This window comes from Mauremys mutica, chromosome 14, assembly GCF_020497125.1.
Source record: "Mauremys mutica isolate MM-2020 ecotype Southern chromosome 14, ASM2049712v1, whole genome shotgun sequence".
NCBI lineage: Eukaryota > Metazoa > Chordata > Testudines > Geoemydidae > Mauremys > Mauremys mutica.
The window spans coordinates 29,761,690-29,781,792 of record NC_059085.1 but is presented as its reverse complement, the minus strand read 5'-3'; the positions used below and the strand labels follow the sequence as shown (position 1 = coordinate 29,781,792).

Below are 20,103 nucleotides of genomic sequence, written 5' to 3'. Positions count from 1 at the left end.
GTCATGGGTTCCTCAGCTGCAGCCTTTACATGAAAGTTTTTTTATTTATATTCATTAATTTACAGTCTTCGAGCCAGATTCTACCATTTGATGGAAGCTGTATGTACAGACCCAGGGGTGGTATTTGACCTTTAACTTGATTTTGAAATACTTTTTGGTATATTATTTATTGATGTCATATATATTATTCATCTGCCATACATGCAGCAGCTGTATTGTGCGTTTTGGGTATTTGGGGGAGATTTTCAAAAGCAAGCAAGGAATTTAGGAGCTGAAGTCAGATATTCACTGTTATTAGTGCTCTTAAATCCATTAGGCACTTTAAAAAAATCCACTTAAGATATTTAAATTAACATTACTTTATTCTCTTTATGGTTAATTACAAGCCATGCCACAGCCACACAGCGGAGTAGGAGAGAAAATCCCTTTCCTCTTTGTGTGGCAGGATTCAAACTACCTGGCTTTTAGCACCTGCTACTGTGGGGGAGTATAGAGGCTCTGCACCAGTTGCTCTCCATAGAAAGTAAGCAGGGATGTTTCTGATTCTCCCTCCACACCAGCCAGTGGATCTGACTAGTCATGGAACGGGGAAAGGAAGCAGTCCTTTGAAGAGGGCTTTTCTCAAATTACTCCTATTGCACTGAGAAGGATAGGAGGCCCCAGGAGGCACCTGGGGCCTCTCTGGGGGGCTCCCTCTGGAGCGATGCAGCTTCACATGACCTCTTACTGCAGATGTCCATGAAAGGCCCAGCACAAAGCTATTGCATTACATAATGAGTGTTTTTACCACTGTGTGCACTGCATACCTAAAATTTGAACTTTGGGATCTTTATAGGTGATAATCAGGATTTCAGCTACTGACAAGGATGAAATGTTGCCTGGCGTTAACTTCAAATATTCCCTGACCACGGAAGACAGCAACTTCACATTGGTTGACAATCACGGTAGTGTATCCCTCAGTAGATTTCAGTAGATAGCAAAAGAGAGGCACCAAGAAACATGAGGTGAAAGCTACAGAGATAATCTCTGATGGGTCCAAATGAGCTATTGTTATTTATAAACAGGTTAAGGCTTTTTCAGCAGATAAAGTGTTGTTCATGCCCACCCAACTATTTGCGGGGTTCCTGAAAGGCTCAGTTAGCCTCAGGGGATTGTGTCAGATAATTGATAATCTATAAAGAAAGTCAGACATTGAGATCATCACTTAATTAGATATCATTACCTTTTCCAGATAACACAGCTAATGTCACCGTCAAATATGGACAGTTTAATCGTGAGCTGGTGAAAATCCACTACCTACCTGTCATCATCTCAGACAATGGCACGCCAGAGCTAAGCAGCACAAATACACTTTCCATCAGTGTCTGCAAGTGTGATGAGAAAGGAGAATTCACTTTTTGCGAAGAAGCAAGTAAGCAAGTTGGAGTTAGCATTCAGGCACTGGTGGCGATTTTTATCTGCATCCTCACAATCCTTGGTAAATATCTGATATTTCAAGCATACTCTGCTCTTGACATGTTCTTTCTAATTGAGGTACCTGAAGCTTTGTGCTTATCCAGGATCAAGAGAGTAAGTCACATTCAGTAAATGTAAACTCTTGCATTTACTTTCTTTTTGGCCTATTAGAATAGTTGTCTTACTTAACTAAGGAGCAGTTGTAATTTCACCAAACTATTAATATTATTTAGCACCATTAGGCATAATATAACTGTACCTGAGATCTGAGCCAGAGAAATAACAGGGCCCCGTCTCAAAAGGCTGAATTCATGTGGGCACAACATGTAACAATGCAAGAAAACACCAATAGAAATTATATTGCATAATACATTAATGGTGCGACTATAGGCTGCTGTACTTGATGTATGGGTATTGAAGCTTTTGTGAATGGAAAGCTGGTATCCAGGATTGTAACTTGGGTGGCATAAGAACGCATAATGTTAAAAAAATATTAATATAGCACGTAACATGAACTGGCTGACATGTGGGGATTGGTTGGGTGATGGAGCTGTTCACCTCTAGGTCATCAGTTTGAGTTTAACATGGACTGGTAAGTGTGAAAGTGGGTATTGTTTGATAGCCTAGATGTTAAATGATTGGATGGTCCAAGCTCAGTTCCTAGTGGACAAGTGTCCACATCACAACGCCACACCCATAAGTCAGCCTCAGCAAAAGAGGTCAAACACCAGCCGATTATGGAGAATGAACTATGGTCTCTCTGCTAGAGATATACCCTCCAGGGCAGGGCTCAGGCATATTGATAGGGCAGTATAGGGAAAGCTTGCACTGCTGTTGCCTGTTCTCTGTTCATGAATACAGGACTTCAGGCTCCAGGACTAACAGTCTGGTGCTGTAAAAATAAAATTCTAAGGAGATGAAGAAATCAACACTAAAGCAGATTGATAGAATGCAAAAACGGGCCCCTTTTGTGAACACATAAGTCCTACATTAGGAATGTTTTAGATAACATTCAAAAAAAGAATTAAATAGCATTTTTCCTGCGAAAGAACTTCAGATTATGTTCAGTTTTAACTACACTGAGTTTGGTTTACTCCAATTCCCTATATTTGCCTTTATTTACAACTGCTGGGATATGTTTTCTCTACAGTAATCACGTTGCTGATCATTCTGAGAAAGAGGCACAAGAAAGAGCTGACTGTACTCAGGAAGAATGTGGCAGAGATTCATGAGCAACTTGTCACCTATGATGAAGAAGGTGGTGGTGAAATGGACACCACCAGCTACGATGTATCTGTGCTCAACTCTGTCCGCAAGAATGGCATGAACCTGGAGCCTGGGCCCTGCCTATATGCACAGGTCCAGAAGCCAACAAGAAATGGAAATTCTGGCACTGGGGAAATGGCAATTATGATTGAGGTGAAGAAGGATGAAGCTGATAATGATGGGGATTTGCTGCCATATGACACCCTTCACATTTATGGCTATGAAGGTGCTGAGTCCATTGCAGAATCTCTTAGTTCTTTGGAGTCAGGATCCTCTGATTCAGATATCGACTATGACTTTCTAAATGACTGGGGTCCCAGATTTAAAATGTTAGCTGAGCTTTACGGATTGGAGCCAAATGAAGACTTTGTGTATTAAGTTCAAATCAATTGTGTTTAGCTTTTTCCCCCTAGAGACAGATAGTAAAGCCAAGATGCAACCAGTATGCAAAAGGAGGATCAACAGATCTTTACACAAGCAGCACAGGTTGTAACTATGATTCTAGACACCAAAACCTCAAAGCATTTTGGGTTAAAAAGTTACAATGAAATCCATTTTTTTTAAAGTAATGACATTGTTCTTGTCCCATTCCCTCAGCATAGGTAGCCCAGCTAGTACACGGGCTCCTCCACTGACACTAGTTCTCTAGGACCCACAGGTGAGCTCCACCGAGCATGTCTTTTCAATCATTACTGCCCAGCACCTGTGAAAGTTTTCCATATATATGCTGATGCCTTCAGCAGCATGCCCCCGATTTCATTCCATGTGGTGTCATACCCTTTTATCAATGTGAAATTAAGAACAGAGGAGTCTAGCAACTCTGAGAAGGAACATATTATGGAGGCACCTGTAGCCACCTCCCCCTCAAGTCTGCCTTGCCTCCTGTACCATCTTGCATGGATAATCCATGCCTTTGCTTCGGCAGCAAAGGGGAGGATCATCATTTAATATTAAAGATGATTCCATTAGGTTCGAAGAGAATCATGATTTCTCCCTTCTTCCCAATTCACTAGTTACCTTTCCACTCCAAAAATGGGCTACTGCAGGAAGATAGTAGAACTTTTGGGGATTTTTAGAAGACCACCACAGTGGTTTTAATTGGTCATTTTTGAAAAGCTTGACTGTGTGGACTTCTTGCACCATCCTGGAGTATTAAAATCTCCCTTTATCCTCAGAAAAAAATATTTTCCTTTCTTAACTAGGATCTTGGTGCTATTCAATGGAATATACCCTGCTGGGCAGGAAGCCTGCAGATCAGGTGGAATATTAAGGCTCCAGAACTGTTGGATTGCAACAAATCACAGGTATTACAGGCTAAGCAGGCATGGGTTTTTCTAGGAGTTTTCTTTTTAAGATAGTTGAAGGTATTCAGCTATTTCAGGAAAAAAAACTCAAGGGTCTCATTACTGTGAATTTTGTTTTTAAACAGGTACTGTAAAATGGGTATTTTCCACCTAGGAAAGTAGTGGGGACTTCCAGACCAGACTATTGTAGCTGTGTACTCTACTGTCTGTCTGAAAGACCAAGGCATGGGCATAAGCAAGGTTTTGGGTGTCACCACCACTACATCCCTAATCCTGCAAGACACATGCACATACTTCACGCACAGCGGGGAGTCATCCCGTTCAGCTGAATGCCAGTGCACACAGTGCATCAAGTCAAACAAACATGTATGTTTTTCAGGATCTAGGCAAGTGATGACGATGGGCTGGCTCCTGCTCCCACTGATGTAAGGCTCCCATTGATTTTAATGGGAGTAGGGTCCTGCCAATGAGATACCCAGTTTTGCAGGATCTGTAGGAATTAGTTTAGCTGATCTCTTGATTTAAGATTGGATTTTATACTAATACTAAAGTTGTCTTTTTTAAACCAGTGTAGTGGAATTTCACTGACGTGCATTTCGCTAAGCCACCCATAGCTGATACACAAAAATCAGCATCCTTTTTCAGCAAAGATTTAATAGCAAGGGTATTAAATCTGCAGGGCGGTCTCATGATTAGTACTTCACTACTTTTTCAAAAATACACTATACAACATTTAGTAGGACACTTTCATCAATTATTCAAATTATAGTACACTTTCCAAATACAGGCCTGATCCAAGCCCATTGGGAGTCTTCCCATTGGTGGTTGGATCAGGCCCTTTATAAATAATGTACTTTTTTTTTTAATTGTTTGTCCACTTAATGATTATTTTGCAAATCCAGTCCTCAATGCAAGTTAGTGAGGTTCTACTGATGATTGTGTTATAAAGAATTCTTACTAATACTTATATTTTAAGATTTTCATGTGTAATAAGGTGTTGCTATTCAACAGGAAATGTTAGCTATAGAATTATTCAGTGCCATAGCTAAAGAATCTTTTGTACACAACAGCCAGATAACATTTTCTATAATCACTGTGGGGTTTTTTGCAGTCTGCGTTATAACATTATTCTAAGGAACATTGTACTGATCTCTACTGCACATCAAAGGTGTTTGCACTGGATATTTTCTTTTAATATTGCTGTACTTGTTTTGTTTTTACTTACATAAAAGCCAAATTCAAATGTAGTGTTATTTCTCTGTGAATTAATAAGCTGCATGCATAAGACAATAATAGGCTTTTGGGTGATCTTGCTGCAGTGAATTCAGTCAAAAGAATGCTGGAATCTGTTAGTGAAGGGAATAGGAAGTCATCAAACCCAGAGAACAGTAGATATGGGTTCATAGAGGAGCTCTGCGTAAAAATGATTTTTTTGACGCACTTGGAAAGCTATACGCTAAGAGAGCGGTTCTCAAACTGTGGGTCATGACCCCATTTTAATGGGGTCATCAGGGCTGGCTTAGTCTTGCTGGGGCCAGGTGCCAAAGCCAAAGCCCAAGCCCTACTGCCTGGGGCCGAAGCCCTTGGGCTTTGGTTTTGCCCCCACCCCCAGGGCAGTGGTGCTTTGGCTTTGGCTTTGGCAGTGGTGGGGAGGCAGGGATGGGGTGGGTTCAGGCTTCAGTCCTCCCTCCTGGGGTCATGTAGTAACTTTTGTAGTCAGAAGGGGGTCGCAGTGCAATGAAGCTTGGGAACACCAGCTCTAAGACCTTTTTCCCACAGAATCTTCCCTTCTCAGACATCTGATTTCACGGAGACCCTTTTCCAGGCAAATCAGAGCTGTGCAACACACCGGTTTTCTTGTCATGTGGGGCCAGATTTTCAAGAGAGCTCACCCCCAATTGGGGGTATGGAGATCTTTTGAAAGTTTGCCTACAGAATCTCTGTGGTTCTAGAGGGAGATACAAATATACAGAGAATACTGTTATAGTATTAGCCAGATCCCACACATGCAGGATGGAGCACAGGAATCAGGACCTTCCCACCCAAAAATACAATCTTCTATTGTTTGAACTAAAGGAGAGTCTCCATTAGCTACCACTAGAACAGTTCCATCCTCAGTTATCAAATGTGTTCAGTGTGTCCCCTGATAATTTTAGATGACCATATGGAGGGCATTTTCAGTGTAATTAACAGATAGCTGGGGATATGAATTTGATTGAGATTACAAGGAATTTTGCATAACTGTTTGAGGAGACAACAGTTAGAGGAGAAATTCTTATTTCAGTTGATAGGGGGCTTTGGGATTAAAGTCCCAACTCCTATCCCTCATGTCGTGTGTGTATGACTTAACTGCCAGCCAGAATGCACCTATCCCGACTTCCTCTGCACTCAACACCGTTACTCCCTAGTAATATCTTCATCCCTTCAAGGGATGCAAAGCACTCTTCCCCATCACCCCTCAGCAATGGCATGGCCCAAAGTCTCCCTAATATTTCTAGTCCTGCCATACCAGAAGCAAAGGACTGAGCAGGGGTGCATAGCACTGTACAAAACACCACAGATAGTCATTTCCCCACATTGCCCATAACCCTGGATTTAAGGGTTAGCACACAACAGATGAGTAGACAGTCATACCAGAAAGGGAAGGACCAACTCAGGAGAGAAAGCTGTGTTTGCAGAAGTTAGTAGTAACTGTTTTAAATTGCACTATAAATTGCAACTAACCATCTGTGACTACTTAAGTCTCACAGTCTAAGACCCTTAAATTCAGCGTTTTAGACAACAGTCCTTTATCATCTTTTTTCTTTGTTCATTCTCAAAGTTCATGCCAAAACTTTTTTTTAAGAGACGTACACAGACTGTTGACATTTACACAAATATAAATCAAATGAAAACTGACAGTTCTTTCAGAGCTAAGTGTCAGGAGCAGAATAATATAAAAGTTTCAAATTACACAAGTTTAGCACACATTGCATTAAAAGCTCAATACTTATGTCAGTTAAGTTACAATGAAATGCATATTTCCAAAGAAAGACCAATTAAATATCTATCTGCGATAATTTTGCTTTTACCCAATATTTTAAGTGTTATTCATTTAATTAAAACATACATTTGACTTTTATTCTTAGTCTATCATGAATTTTTATTGTATTATTTTTATGTAATAAAAGGTCATGCCAGGAGACTAATGCATTTAATAAAGTTTTTTACATGGCATCCCATTAGAGATCCTTTATTAAATAGTCATTTATGCTTGAAATCCTTGCTAAACAAATTAGCAAGGAATAGCTGTTAAAAAAACAACATTTATTGAACCCCTTTGTATGCCAAAATAATCTGGTGAATTGACTCAGCTACTACTCCAAATAGTTTAGATGAATTTTCAATATTTAAGGGAAAGAATAATTCAAAAATGAACCCTGTAGTTGCATCAAGTATTATGTTATTAGCATTCAGCACAGCTATTGTAACCTGAGGGAGAAATATAAAAACACATAAAAGCCAGGAAAGAGGACATAAAACAAGAAATGAGAAGGGAAAAAAAGCATTTAACTGTTCTTGGGGTTTTTTTCCCCCGCCTTGTTAATGGATTCTCTTCTTACCTCCCTGGCAGCAATACAAATTAATTCTAGAAGGGGTCCAGTCAACATTGTTATTAGAGCTGAAATGTCATTTCATCAAAACCAAAATGTTTCATGGAAATGTATCAATTTCAATGAAAAAGCATCTGGAAGGTTTTGTGGATTCATGACGAATACCCAGAGAAAGAGGGAGAGCACCCATACATTGCAACCAAACCAAATTTCCAAAACTTGAAATTTTATATCAGATTGTTGTTTTCTGGTCAGCCCTAGTTGTGATGCCTGAGTCATGAAGAGCAACAGGGTCTCCTTTGGAGTTTAGTGCTTTGATCCAAGAACCCTCCCTAAACCCATCTCATATTTTCCCCTTCTGACACTTACATCTTGCACATGCTATGTAATGCTGTCTGTTGGTGACTGGCTAGCCGTACGCACACAGATGTTTCATGGCTCACAAATCTATCCTCAGTCTATCCACAAATCTATCCTCAGTCTATGTTATGCACATCAATGGTATTTGAGTGACTTACAAGATTACATTTCCAAAAGATTTTAGACCAAAATCTCCAGCTTTCATCATTCTAATGCTGTAGTACAGGTCTCTGGGTAGATCACTGGCAACAGGGACCAAACCAGGACTTCTGGGTCTTAAAGCACGATCCTCTACTGGCTGAGCTAGAAGACCTAGCTCTGTCATCCAACACTGTAGCGGGCTTCTTGATCTCTGTACATGGCCCAGCTACTACAAGAGGGCAAGACCGATGTGGGTTATACCTGCAACTATGTACTATTTATAAACCAACACCCAAACAATGCATGTTGTAGTTCAACAAGTAGCATGTATGAATGTATGACCAACCTGCATCATCCTATTTAAATTTAGCTCTAAAAATAGCCCAAACAGCAATTTAAACCCAGCATATAGAAGGAGATCTGAAGTCTGAGTGAGAAGGGCTAACTGGATTCCTTCTGACTTTTTAATGCCTTACTAGAATATTTTTTACCTTTTAGAGGCACAAATAAAACTGCCCCATCTAATATCTGTCATGCACAAAGCAAAACAAAAAAATATTATAGGCCACTTTGCCAGGACCAGGCTTTGAGGTGCTAACAATACCTTGTGTTATAGTCTTTTCTTGTGTGTTCATGATGCATAGAGTTACAGCTTCAAGTCAGAGAGCGCATACAGCTCACTGTATCACTTGATCTTGTGTTGAATCATAGGCACATGGACAGGCAAATTCACTGTCAAATTTCAGAGATCTAAAGCTTTTGTTATGATCCTGCCTTGCCAAGAAGAAAAGCCTAAGAAAACCTCCCTTCCCAAGAAAAGCATCTGCTAGTGATGATAACCCCTCAATTTATACAGTACCTTTTATCCAGATTTATGCTGTTCTCAGTTACACATGCATAAATCCAGAGCAACTATGCTAACATCAAGGGAATTACTCTGGGTCTACACCAAAGTAAATGTGAACAGAATTTGGTGGTCTTATAAATAGGGCTACAGTGTCAGCTCCATTACGTTTTCTTTATTTAATGACCAGTTTATGATCCAACATACAGAGAGCAAAGACTGGGACTGTCTTCAATCTGGTCCAGATAATGAGCAAACAAAGAGATAGCTTTGGTTTGTGTCAGGAAGAGGGAGGGGAAGCAAATAAGCCAGATAAATAGGACAGGTTTCAAAGTCAATGAGAGATGAGCTACAGTAGCTCCCCAGGGGACCTTTGTAGTCTTCTCTTTATTTGAATTGAATTCATGATTCTTTGTTAACCTACAATGGGCTCAGCTCCTGTTGCTACAGTTTCCAAATCAAAAGTTACCCTTTACTCTTAGACTGGGAGACTCTTAGGAGCACATGAAGAATGACTACAGTGACTACGAACACAGTTACAAGTAAACAGTCTTGTTTGTATTATGTGTCATACTCACATACACATCTACCCAACCTGACAGAGCCCAAGCCATAGTCAATGCTGTACATCCCCAAAGATATTAGAGTCGGGTGGAGCTCTCAACGGACGGTCATCAATAGTCAGGTGGTTCCTGCTAGGGTCTTCCCATTTTTACCCAAACAGGGAACCTCTATTATATTGTTGTTCTGACCATGCCTAAACATCTTATTCATACGCATGAGGGTTCCAACCTTTTTCCTTATCTGTACTTCCACACCCCATAAATGTTGGGGTGCCCTACTTGCCATAGGTTGTTCTCTTTGTTCCCCCTTTTCCTTATTAGCATCTTATTAATATTTATGCCAACCTGTTTCCAGAGTAACCGGGGGTCAGAACAGAATTTCCCATGATGTTACAGTCATGTATCTTGCAGTCTACGTTTCTGAAGTGTCACCTTTTGGCACAGCTTTTACAGTAATTTTGTGATCTTATTGTAGGGTGACCAGATGTCCCGATTTTATAGGGACAGTCCCGATATTTGGGGCTTTTTCTTATATAGGCTCCTATTACCTCCTACCCTTTTTCCTGATTTTTCACACTTGCTGTTTGGTCACCCTATCTTATTGGAAGAGGGTCAGTGTTAGGTTACCCACCCATATCAAGTCTCTGTAAGCCTGTGGCCTAGTGTAGCTAAGCAAAAATATTGTACAGACCTCCACCTGTAGGCCTTGCATTACAGCTTTACCTTACTTACATCCTTAATACACACCAGTCATTCCTAAATACTTGTCAGTCTTCTAGTGGTTTGAGCATTGGCCGCTAAACCCAGAGTTGTGAGCTCAATCCTTGAGGGGGCCATTTAGGGATCTGGTACAAAAAATCTGTCTGGGGATTGGTCCTGCTTTGAGCAGGGGGTTGGACTAGACCTTCTGAGGTCCCTTCCAACCCTAATATTCTAAGATTCTATGCTATAATCCTATCCTACTTAGCTATTCATCACACTTTGATTTCATATGAAATAACATGCAAGTTAACAACACAAATGATAAAATGAACTAATTAGCTCACCCTTTTGGCTATTCTTGGCTGCCAGAATGGTCTGGCCATGACCAACAATGTCCTCTACATCACTGACGCCCTCTGTGCTAAAGGTTTCAAGCGGGGGCAGCATGTAGCCATTCCAGCTGATCTTATGACACCCCCCTTACAGTGAGGGTATAAATGGAGTGAGATCTGACTAGTTTGTGTTCCCTTCAGGGCCGGCTCCAGGCACCAGTGCAGCAAGCAGGTGCCTGGGGTGGCCAATGAAGAGGGGTGGCACGTTCCGCTCTTCGGCAGCAATTCGGCAGTGGGTCCCTCAGTCCCTCTCGAAGGGAAGGACCTGCCGCCGAATTGCCGCTGAAGAATGAAGTGGCGGTGGAGCTGCCACCAATCTCAGCTTCCCCCCCCAACTCCCCCCGCCGCTGCTTGGGGCGGCAAAAACCCTGGAGCCAGCCCTGGTTCACTTTGTACTACTGGAGTGGCCCAAAGAAGCCAGAGTGGGATCGGGCCATGAGTCTGACCCCATCACTTTAAATCTCCTATTCTGTTTTTTCCCTGAAAACTTCCCAGCAAGGGAGTCACTCCTAAGATGAGATATAGCATGCAAAATTTCAGGACTGATTTCTTTTTAAAGGAGGTTGGGTGGGCTGTGGGATTGTAAATGGGGTTATAATGGTAAGCTATCTTTATTTTTAACTCCTCCTCCACAATACTAGCAATATGTTCCATGCTACAGATGTTAAGCAAGATGAGGCAGTGAGCCAGTGAAGCTGGTGGAGTTACGGTACAGGCCACTGTCTGTTTATTAAATTAAGAAAAAGATTCTAAATGTAATCAGCATTTTTGTGTCATACTCATCAATGAACACCTGGTGGCACTCAATTCCAGCAATACCATGGGAGAAAAACATAATTACATTGCAAAATATGTTGTGCAGAACAATGCAATCAGAAATCTGCTCTTTCTCCTAGCTATTGGACCATGCTACACCAGCGTAGGGCACCTGCTCTTTGCAGTTTTGTTATTATAGCTCACATGATATTTTATTTAGATAATGGTTAACACTGCAGTCTGTTTCATACCCTGACAGTGAACTCAGAAGAACATAGACTCTTCCAAGCTAGCAAACATCATGCTGTTATAGCCTGCTAGGCTCACTTTTTATGTCATGCTCGAGTGTATTACCTGAGGCTTGTGGAGCCAGCTGAAATGATTAAATGAAGTGTTAGATTCAGAAAGGGAACCCTAAATCATGATCTCAAACCAAACAGATTTTAAAATACCTGTGGGGGAGAAGGAAGGAGTGGAGGCATGTGAACTCCAGGCAAGGTTAGTGGGAGGAGAAAAGGGGAATATGAATCAAATACTACCCACCATTAAGGATCAAATTTTTATCCCGCTGAAATCAATGCATTACATTTTTATTCTTTTTAAACTGAACCAGCATTTGATCGCAACGGGGTGTTTTTTTTAGTGATAGCTTCCCAGATACTGGCAGTGGGGAAACGCCTGTGATCATGGTATTTTGTTTTTCATATTTCTTATCCACATTCATTGAAAACTGTCCGAGGGAAAGTTTGAGTGCACCACAGGGGCCCTTTTTAAATTTAAACCTTAACCCCCCCCCAAAAAAAAAACCACCGAAGGCACAAGATCATTGCCAACCCCAGGTTTACATGGTAAAAACTGAACTGCTTATTTTTTCTTTCCCTCTATCAAACAATCATCATCCTTCCTTGTCATTCAGGATCACAACTTTTTAGACATCTTTCACTCCCCACCACACACAGTCACTATAATACCAAGTCTTGACAGTTTGGCTCCACAAAATCTTGAAACCCTTTCCTTTTTTGTCCACACTAATTGTCTCCATCCTACTTATCTCTTTCCAAGAGTCCTGCACGATCCTTGTCTCTAACCTTCCTGTAGCATGACCAGATGTCCCAATTTTGGGGTCTTTTTCTTTTATGGGCTCCTATTGCTCTCCCACCCCCTGTCCCGATTTTTCACACTTGCTGTCTGGTCACCCTACCTTCCTGCTACCCACAGTGCTGCACCTTCTAGTTTTTCTCCTCAACCACCAATCAGTTTTTGTTCCAATGCATTTTGTGGAATGGCTGTTCTCTGAACACGAACAAGCGTATTTGTACATGAATAGGAGCATGCACTACTCACGAGCCATCATTTGTTACTCATTTTCAAAGCGTCAAGTCATCCAAACAGAGAGCAGAAACAACCCCGTGTGACGTACATAATCAAACACTGTGAAAAATGAAGGGCAACTACTCCCAGTCAACCCTTCCCTAACAACCCACAGGCTGAATTTGTTTGCCTAAACTGTTTTTTCCACTCAGTTACAAACAGCAAATTACTTAATACAAAAAAAAATCAAAGCCTCTGTGCATAATCCACAAACTGAGCAGAAGGCTAAGTTCACCATTTGCAAAAATAACCTGACCCTAATATGCAAAAATAACCCTAACCCTAACCCTAACCTGACCCTTTTATGGCACTGTTTCCAACAGGCTCCCCTGCAGCTGGAACGTTGTAACTGTGCTGATAGCTGGGGTGGGAGGAAGAGCTAGGACACATCAATACCACACAGGGGGGTCTCTGTCCCTTCCGTGTGTCACAGAGCAATGCTCCCTGGCAACTCCTTCTGCAGAAGCACAATATGCAAGTTGCAGCCAATAGGGCTGCAAATTATAGTGAAGGGTGGCAGGCCCAACCTGTACTGAGGGCAGTAGCAGCAGCTGCTGAGAGCCTGAGCGAATGCTCACCTATTTGTATAGGCTTTGCACCAATGAGGAGAATTAAACCCTGACTGAAGATCAATACCACCCAGTATAACAGCAGAACTAGCCTCTACTAACACCCACTAATTTTACCCCCTGGGTATTCGAGCCTCGGAGCAACCCCAGATTCAGTGCCTACGGTAAGCAGTCTTATCATACTGTACCCTCTATACATTTATCAAGCTCAGTCTTGAAGCCAGTTAGGTTTTTTTGCCCCTACTACTCCCCTTGGAAGGCTGTTCCAGAACTTCACTTCTCTTAATGGTTAGAAACCTTCCTCTAATTTTAAACCTAAACTTCTTGATGACCAGTTTATATCCATTTGTTCTTGTCTCAACATTTACACTTAACTTAAATATCACTTCCCCTCCCTGGTATTTATCCCTCTGATGTATCTAGAGAGCTTTCATATCTCCCCTCATCCTTCTTTTGGTTAGGCTAAACAAGCCAGACTCTCTGAGTCTCCCCTCACAAGGTAGGTTTCCCATTCCTCTGATTATCCTAGTAGCCCTTCTCTGCACCTGTTCCAGTTTGAATTCATCTTTCTTAAACATTGGAGACCAGAACTACACATAGTATTCCAAACAAGGCCTTGCCAGTGCCTTGTACAACAGTACTAATACTTCCCTCTCTCTACTGGAAATACATTGCCTGAGGCATCCTAGGATCACATTAGCCTTTTTCATGTCTGCATCACATTGGCAGCTCAGTCATCCTGTGATCAACCAATACACTCAGGTGTTTCTCCTCCTCTGTCACTTCCAACTCATACGCCCCCAGCATATAGCAAACATTATTTTTGTTAGTCCTTAAATGCATGAATTTGCACTATTAAATTTCATTCCATTTCTATTACTCCAGTTTTTAAGGTCATCCAGATTTTCTTGTATGAAAAATCCTCAGTACTTCCCATCCTCTTCTACATTGGCAATACCTCCCAACTTTGTGTCATCTGCAAATTTTATTAGCACACTCCCACTTTTTGTGCCAAGGTCACTAATACAAAAGTTAAATAAGACTGGTCCTAAGAACAATCCCTGAGGAACTCCATTAGTAACCTCCCTTCAGCCTCACAGTTCACTTTTCAGTATGACACATAGTAGTCTCCCCTTTAACCAGTTCCTTATCCACCTTTCAATTCTCATATGAATCCCCATCTTCTTCAATGTAACCAATAATTTCCATGTGGAACTGTATCAAAATGCCTTACTGAAATCCATGTAGATTAGATCTACTGCATTTCCTTTATCTAAAAAATCAGTTGTCTTCTCAAAGAAGATCAGGTTGGTCTGGCACAATCTACCTTTTGCAAAACCATATTGTACTTTATCTCAATTATTGTGTACCTCTATGTCCTTAACTACTTTCTCTTTCTAAATTTGTCCCAAGACATTGCATATAATTGTGGTTAAACAAACAGGCCTGTAGTTTCCCAGATCACTTTTTCCCCTTTCTTAAAAATAGGTACTATATTAGCAATACTCCAAATTTATAGAGTAATTAAAAATCCTTGCTAATGGTCTTGTAATTTCATGTGCCAGTTCCTTTAATATTCTTGGATGGAGATTATCCAGGCCCCCCAATTTACTCCCATAAAGTTGTTTGAGTTTGATTTACATCTCAGATTTAGTAGTTTCTACTTCCTTATCCTCATATCCATTAGTCACCCTGCCACTACCGTACCCTTATTAAAAACTGAGGCAAAGTATTTGTTTAGGTGTTGGGCCATGCCTAGATTAACTTTAATCTCCACCCCACCCTCAGTACTTAGCTGTCCAACTTCCTCTTTCCTTGTTTTCTTTTTATTTATATGGCTATAGAACCTTTTACTATTGGTTTTAATTCCCTTGCAAGGTCCAGCTCCGCTTGGCTTTTGGTAATTCTCACTTTTTCCTTACACATTTTGACCTACAAGAGGTAGCTTTCCTTGCTGATCCATCCCATCTTCCATTCCTTGTAGGCTTTCTGCTTTCTCTTAATCACTCGTTTGAGATACTTGCTCATCCAGCTTGGTCTGCAACCCTTCCCTATGAATTGTTTCCCTTTGCTTGGCATGCAGGCTACAGATACTTTGAGCAAAAGTTGCAGAAACTAACTCCAAGCCTCCTCCATGTTCAGAACTTTGAGTTCTTCAGCCTAACTAATTCCCTTAATATTTTAAAGTTTGCCTTTTTTAAATCAAGAAACCCAGTTGCAGATCTATTTTTGTTTATCCTTCCATTTAGCTTAAACTGAATTAGCTCATGATCACTTGAACCAAGGGTATCCCCTAAAATCAGTTCTTCTGTGAGGTCCTCACTACTCACCAATACCAAATCTAAAATGGCATCACCTCTTGTAGGTGAAGAAATCTGTCAGCTATCACATCCAGGAAAATCTGAGCCCTACTATTATTAGTAGCACTTGTTCTCCAATATATATCTGGGAAATTAAAATCTCCCATAATTCCACAGAGTTTTTACTTCATTAAAGAGGTCTCTTATCTTAGCAAAGCTGTCTCCAGATAAATTCCCTCCATGGAGAAATGACAATATCCAAAACCTAAGATCAGGGGTCTAAAGCATTGGACAAGTTCTAGAGGAATTACTATGAATATAAATACTCTGACTATAATATACTATGAATAATATAATTACTATGAATATAAGTGTGACGAGAGTCTCAGGAAAGCCAACTGAGGTCATTCAATTAGTGTGTACTGCAAAGAATGGGCAGAAAATCCCCGAAGCTGGTGGATATTCCAAAACTTAGATTTACCAAGCCAGCACAAAACAGCTTCTATAATACCACAGTGGTTATCCAGAAGCCAACACCACAGTTCATTTAAAGCAACCCAGCCTCAGGCCTCCACCCAGACACCCAATTCAAATATGAGGAGGATTACTGAAAATCTTATTCATCATATAAAAAAATTCTACCAATCCCCAAAGGATCAGACACATTACCTCCCAGGCTAATGAATATTCCAGATCTTACCCAAATATGCGCTTACAGCCAATTCTTATTAACTAAACTAAACTTTATTAAAAATGAAAAGAGAGAGAGTCTATTGGTTAAAAGATCAGTGTACATACAGACATGAGTACATTCTTGAGATTCAGATTCATAGTAGAGATGGTGAGCTTTGTAGTTTTAAAGAGTTCTTTCAGAATTAGTTCATAGATTATAGACCAATGTTTATATGTAGGGTGATTCCAGGTTAGGACTGGAGAACTCAACCTTTTGGCTTAAGCTTCCCCCGCATGAAGCATCAAGCAGATCTGAGATTAAAAAGGAGCAGGACCCCAGATACTCTTATACAGTCTCAGGTCTTCTTTGACAGCTCGGAGTCCTCAGGTGAACAATAGGCAATTATGGAGACTTTGAAATAGACCTATTTCCTAAGCATCACTAGCAATTAGCTATACGTATTAACATAAGGCTATTGCCCATTTTCCACCATTCTCAGGTGATTTGCTATACATTTCACAGAGAGAAGAATACAATGATATTACTAGGTTTACAGTTTATTTAAATGTTAACATTTCCTTTTCATCTCTGACTCAATAGCTCCAGTGACAGACAGGAGCTGTCTGTTTACATGGCTAACATTGAACAAGATATAAGTACACACATACAATTAGTATCACCTCCAATTCTCTAACAATACAGGTTTACATTTCAAAGTTTTAGCCTATCTACCATGGAATGGCCCTAATTACCATTCACATACTTTTCTAACATGTCTCTACAGGTTGATTCTGGGTTATTTAGCCTACAGGATGCTTAACCCTTTCTGGCCATGCATCACACTTTGTATAAGATTAATTGCAATTATAGAACAGTGGTAGCAACAATGATTTGCATGGTCAGATTCTAATTAGATAACATCACAATAAGCATTAGCAGATGAGCATTTCATTGTCATAAATGTGTGATCCATACAAAAGCAAAAACAGTTCACAATCAGCAGCCAGGTGTCCCCAATACACCCATTTTTACATGCCCTACTTCTGATCCAGCCAGAACACTTATCACATCTGCTTATTTATTACTTATTGTGTGTTCTGAGGGGAATCAGTTAAAGAGAAAATCCATAGCAAAGACCCTATGGAAAAATTTTCCTCTTTATACTTCCTTCCGTTTTACCCACAAGATACTGCTCCTGCTGCTGCAGGCAGATGCTAACTTGCCTTCTGATTTAGCCTCTTGCAGAAGTGTACCTGACATGGCATTGATTAGTCATCAAACGGGCCTATAAAAAGCTCTCCATGTTTTCCATTTCCTAGTTGTAGAAGGAATCATTTGAAAAAAGTTTGTGACATTATACACTGTATGTACATAGAGAAGAACAGTCCATATGCAGGAATAGGAGACTGGCACTCACCATACTTTCTTATCTCCCACCAGCATTGTGAGGATTAATAAATGTTTGTAAAGCATTTTATAGCACACTAGAGGCTTCACAGAAATCTGCAAAGAGTTTAAAATCTAAAGACCGATCCTGCAAACACTTACAGCCCACTGTAGTGCTTCATGCCTGAGTAGGCACACTGAGGTCAAAGGGACTAGCCATGTTAGTAAGCACTACACATGATTGTAAGTGATGGTCAGGCCCCATGTTGTATATGTGACACTATAAGGGAGGGTGATAAAGTAGAAGAGGCATAGGCAAGGATTGGAGCATAGTGATCACATGATTATTCAGCAAGGGAAGATCTTGGGGCATCTGAAAATCAAAGCTAACCTGTTAGTCATTTAAGAAAGATAAAGTAGGACATGCACATACAATGTTACATGAACAAAACTGGGTTACGGTTCCTGCGCTGCAAAAGACTAACTCATACATTTCATTCTATGAGCGGGGCAATAACTGGGTATTCTAGTTTTATGGACAGACCCACAACATTCACATGACAGGTGGTGCAATGGCTTCCCTTCGCCAAGAAAACTACAAAGAGACCCACATTCAGCTGAATGCAAACTTGGGTTTTGTTAGTCATTGCTTTTTTTATTCTACCTCTAGAGAATGTGCTCATTCAAACTTTAAACCTGGCAATTACCCATTTCACGTCAATTTAAGCTATGAGCAGTGACGGAAATTCAGTGCCTGCACTGCATACCCATAAAATCAGCAGTATTAGTTTGGCCTCACTGTAATTTCTCCTTTTCCAAATAAAGCGTAACCTATGTCAACTCTCTTGTTGTTACTCCTTTAATGGTTTTAAATGGTACCAGCCTAATAGCTTCAGCCATCAACCTTTAAAGATTCATTTTTAATTTGTGTGTATTTAGAACACTTATAGCCTCCCTGGATTAGCACAGAAGAGGGCTGTAAAAACACACACACTCTCCCTCCCACTCACCCACCCATGATCTATGTACTTCCTCTGATCAAAAGGAAGCTTGTCATGAGAGTCAGAGGCACACAGCAGTTTGAACCCCACAAGCCCTCACCTTTGTGACAGTTTACAAGTTGGACAACACACTCTGGATTGAGGCAGGTACTTCAGGAGTTAAAAGCAAGAGCTGTTCCAGCTTGAGCCAAAGCTCTCCAGCTGGGGCGGTAACAGACATATCCTGTGCAGATTGCGAGTTACTGCTCTCCCTTTGTGCCCACTCACCAGTGGGTTACATTACAACACAATCACACAATGCTTTTTATTTTGATACTGTGCCACAGGTGCCCGGTGAAATCCTCACTATCAACAGAACTTGACCTTGTAGTCCTCCCTAAACTCAATGAGAGTTTTCTGTATGTTATAACTGTGAGAGCTGGTAATGGAATTACTATGACATGTCCTTAATACACAATATCACAATACACTATACAGAGAGTCAGTCATAAGCTGAACAGAAAAGAAGGGTTTTAAGGCAGGATTTAGAGAGATGTGATCTGATGCCTCAGGGACAGGAAAAGAGGGAGTTCTACATATTAACACTCTTAAAGCCAGCTCATCAATAGCTTCCAGTCCCCTAACTGCTGTCCTCTTCAGTTTAAGTCTCCAGGCTTCTACCAGATAAGGATCCTGAGTGAATATTCTATTTTCTTCTCAAATATATGTATTAACTCATGCAAGGGAGGAGAGGAGAATGTCTATCTCCAGACACACTCAGTGTTCCTGAAGGGAAATTCAAACCCTGAGCTGTGCATCTCACTGCCCCTCAGAAATAATACTGAACATTAAATATCTTCACAGCCCAGGAAGGCTTCCTTGCATTTCTAAACTGTGTAAAAGAGTTTCACCTGCAACTAATGTGGTACCTTAGAGAGAGAGAGAGAGATTAGGGGAAACTCATTGTCCTGAGGCCTCCTCACAGCCCAAACAGAAAGCCCTGTGTTCATTAAAGGTTTGACTGAGTCTTTGTTCAGTACCCTGTGTATGGAGAAATTGTGATTGTAGAGTCTACTTCTTTCTTTGCTCCTATGAGGGAGTAATTTGCTACAGCCCCTTTGCTAGCTGGTGCGGCGCAGGGGCGGGGACGGAACCAAAGTTCTGCCCCCCTCTGTCCCTACCTGCCCACTGCCACTCCCCCTCCTGTGCAGATGAGCAGGAATTGGATGTAGCCTTGTTTCTACCCACTCCCAAGGTGCTGGCTACCACAACTGAGCCTATGCCACGGGGGAAGTAATCTGCATCAACAAAGGGGCTGGAAGAGATAACATCCCTCCTGGAGCAAAAGGGGGAGGAGCGGGAGGAAAGCAGGAACCAGACTCTGTGACTCAGAGGCACAAGCTGCTTCCTGCTCTCTTCCTTAGGCAGCACAGCAATCAGCTAGAGAG

The 20,103-nt window shown here is 41.1% G+C and overlaps 1 protein-coding gene and 1 long non-coding RNA gene across 2 annotated transcripts in view; one reads left to right on the top strand and one right to left on the bottom strand.

Moving 5' to 3' along the window:
- The window catches only part of CDH5 (cadherin 5), a 50,626-nt gene extending 46,624 nt beyond the window's left edge, over positions 1 to 4,002 (top strand). Inside the window, exons 10-12 of the mRNA XM_044987839.1 lie at positions 836 to 944; positions 1,232 to 1,477; positions 2,606 to 4,002. Coding sequence (XP_044843774.1) covers positions 836 to 944; positions 1,232 to 1,477; positions 2,606 to 3,099 — 849 coding nt within the window. The 3' untranslated portion in view covers positions 3,100 to 4,002. The remainder of the gene's footprint in view (positions 1 to 835; positions 945 to 1,231; positions 1,478 to 2,605) is intronic.
- The window catches only part of LOC123349634, a 119,337-nt gene that overhangs the window by 39,902 nt on the left and 59,332 nt on the right, over positions 1 to 20,103 (bottom strand). The gene's annotated exons all lie outside the window — the stretch shown is intronic.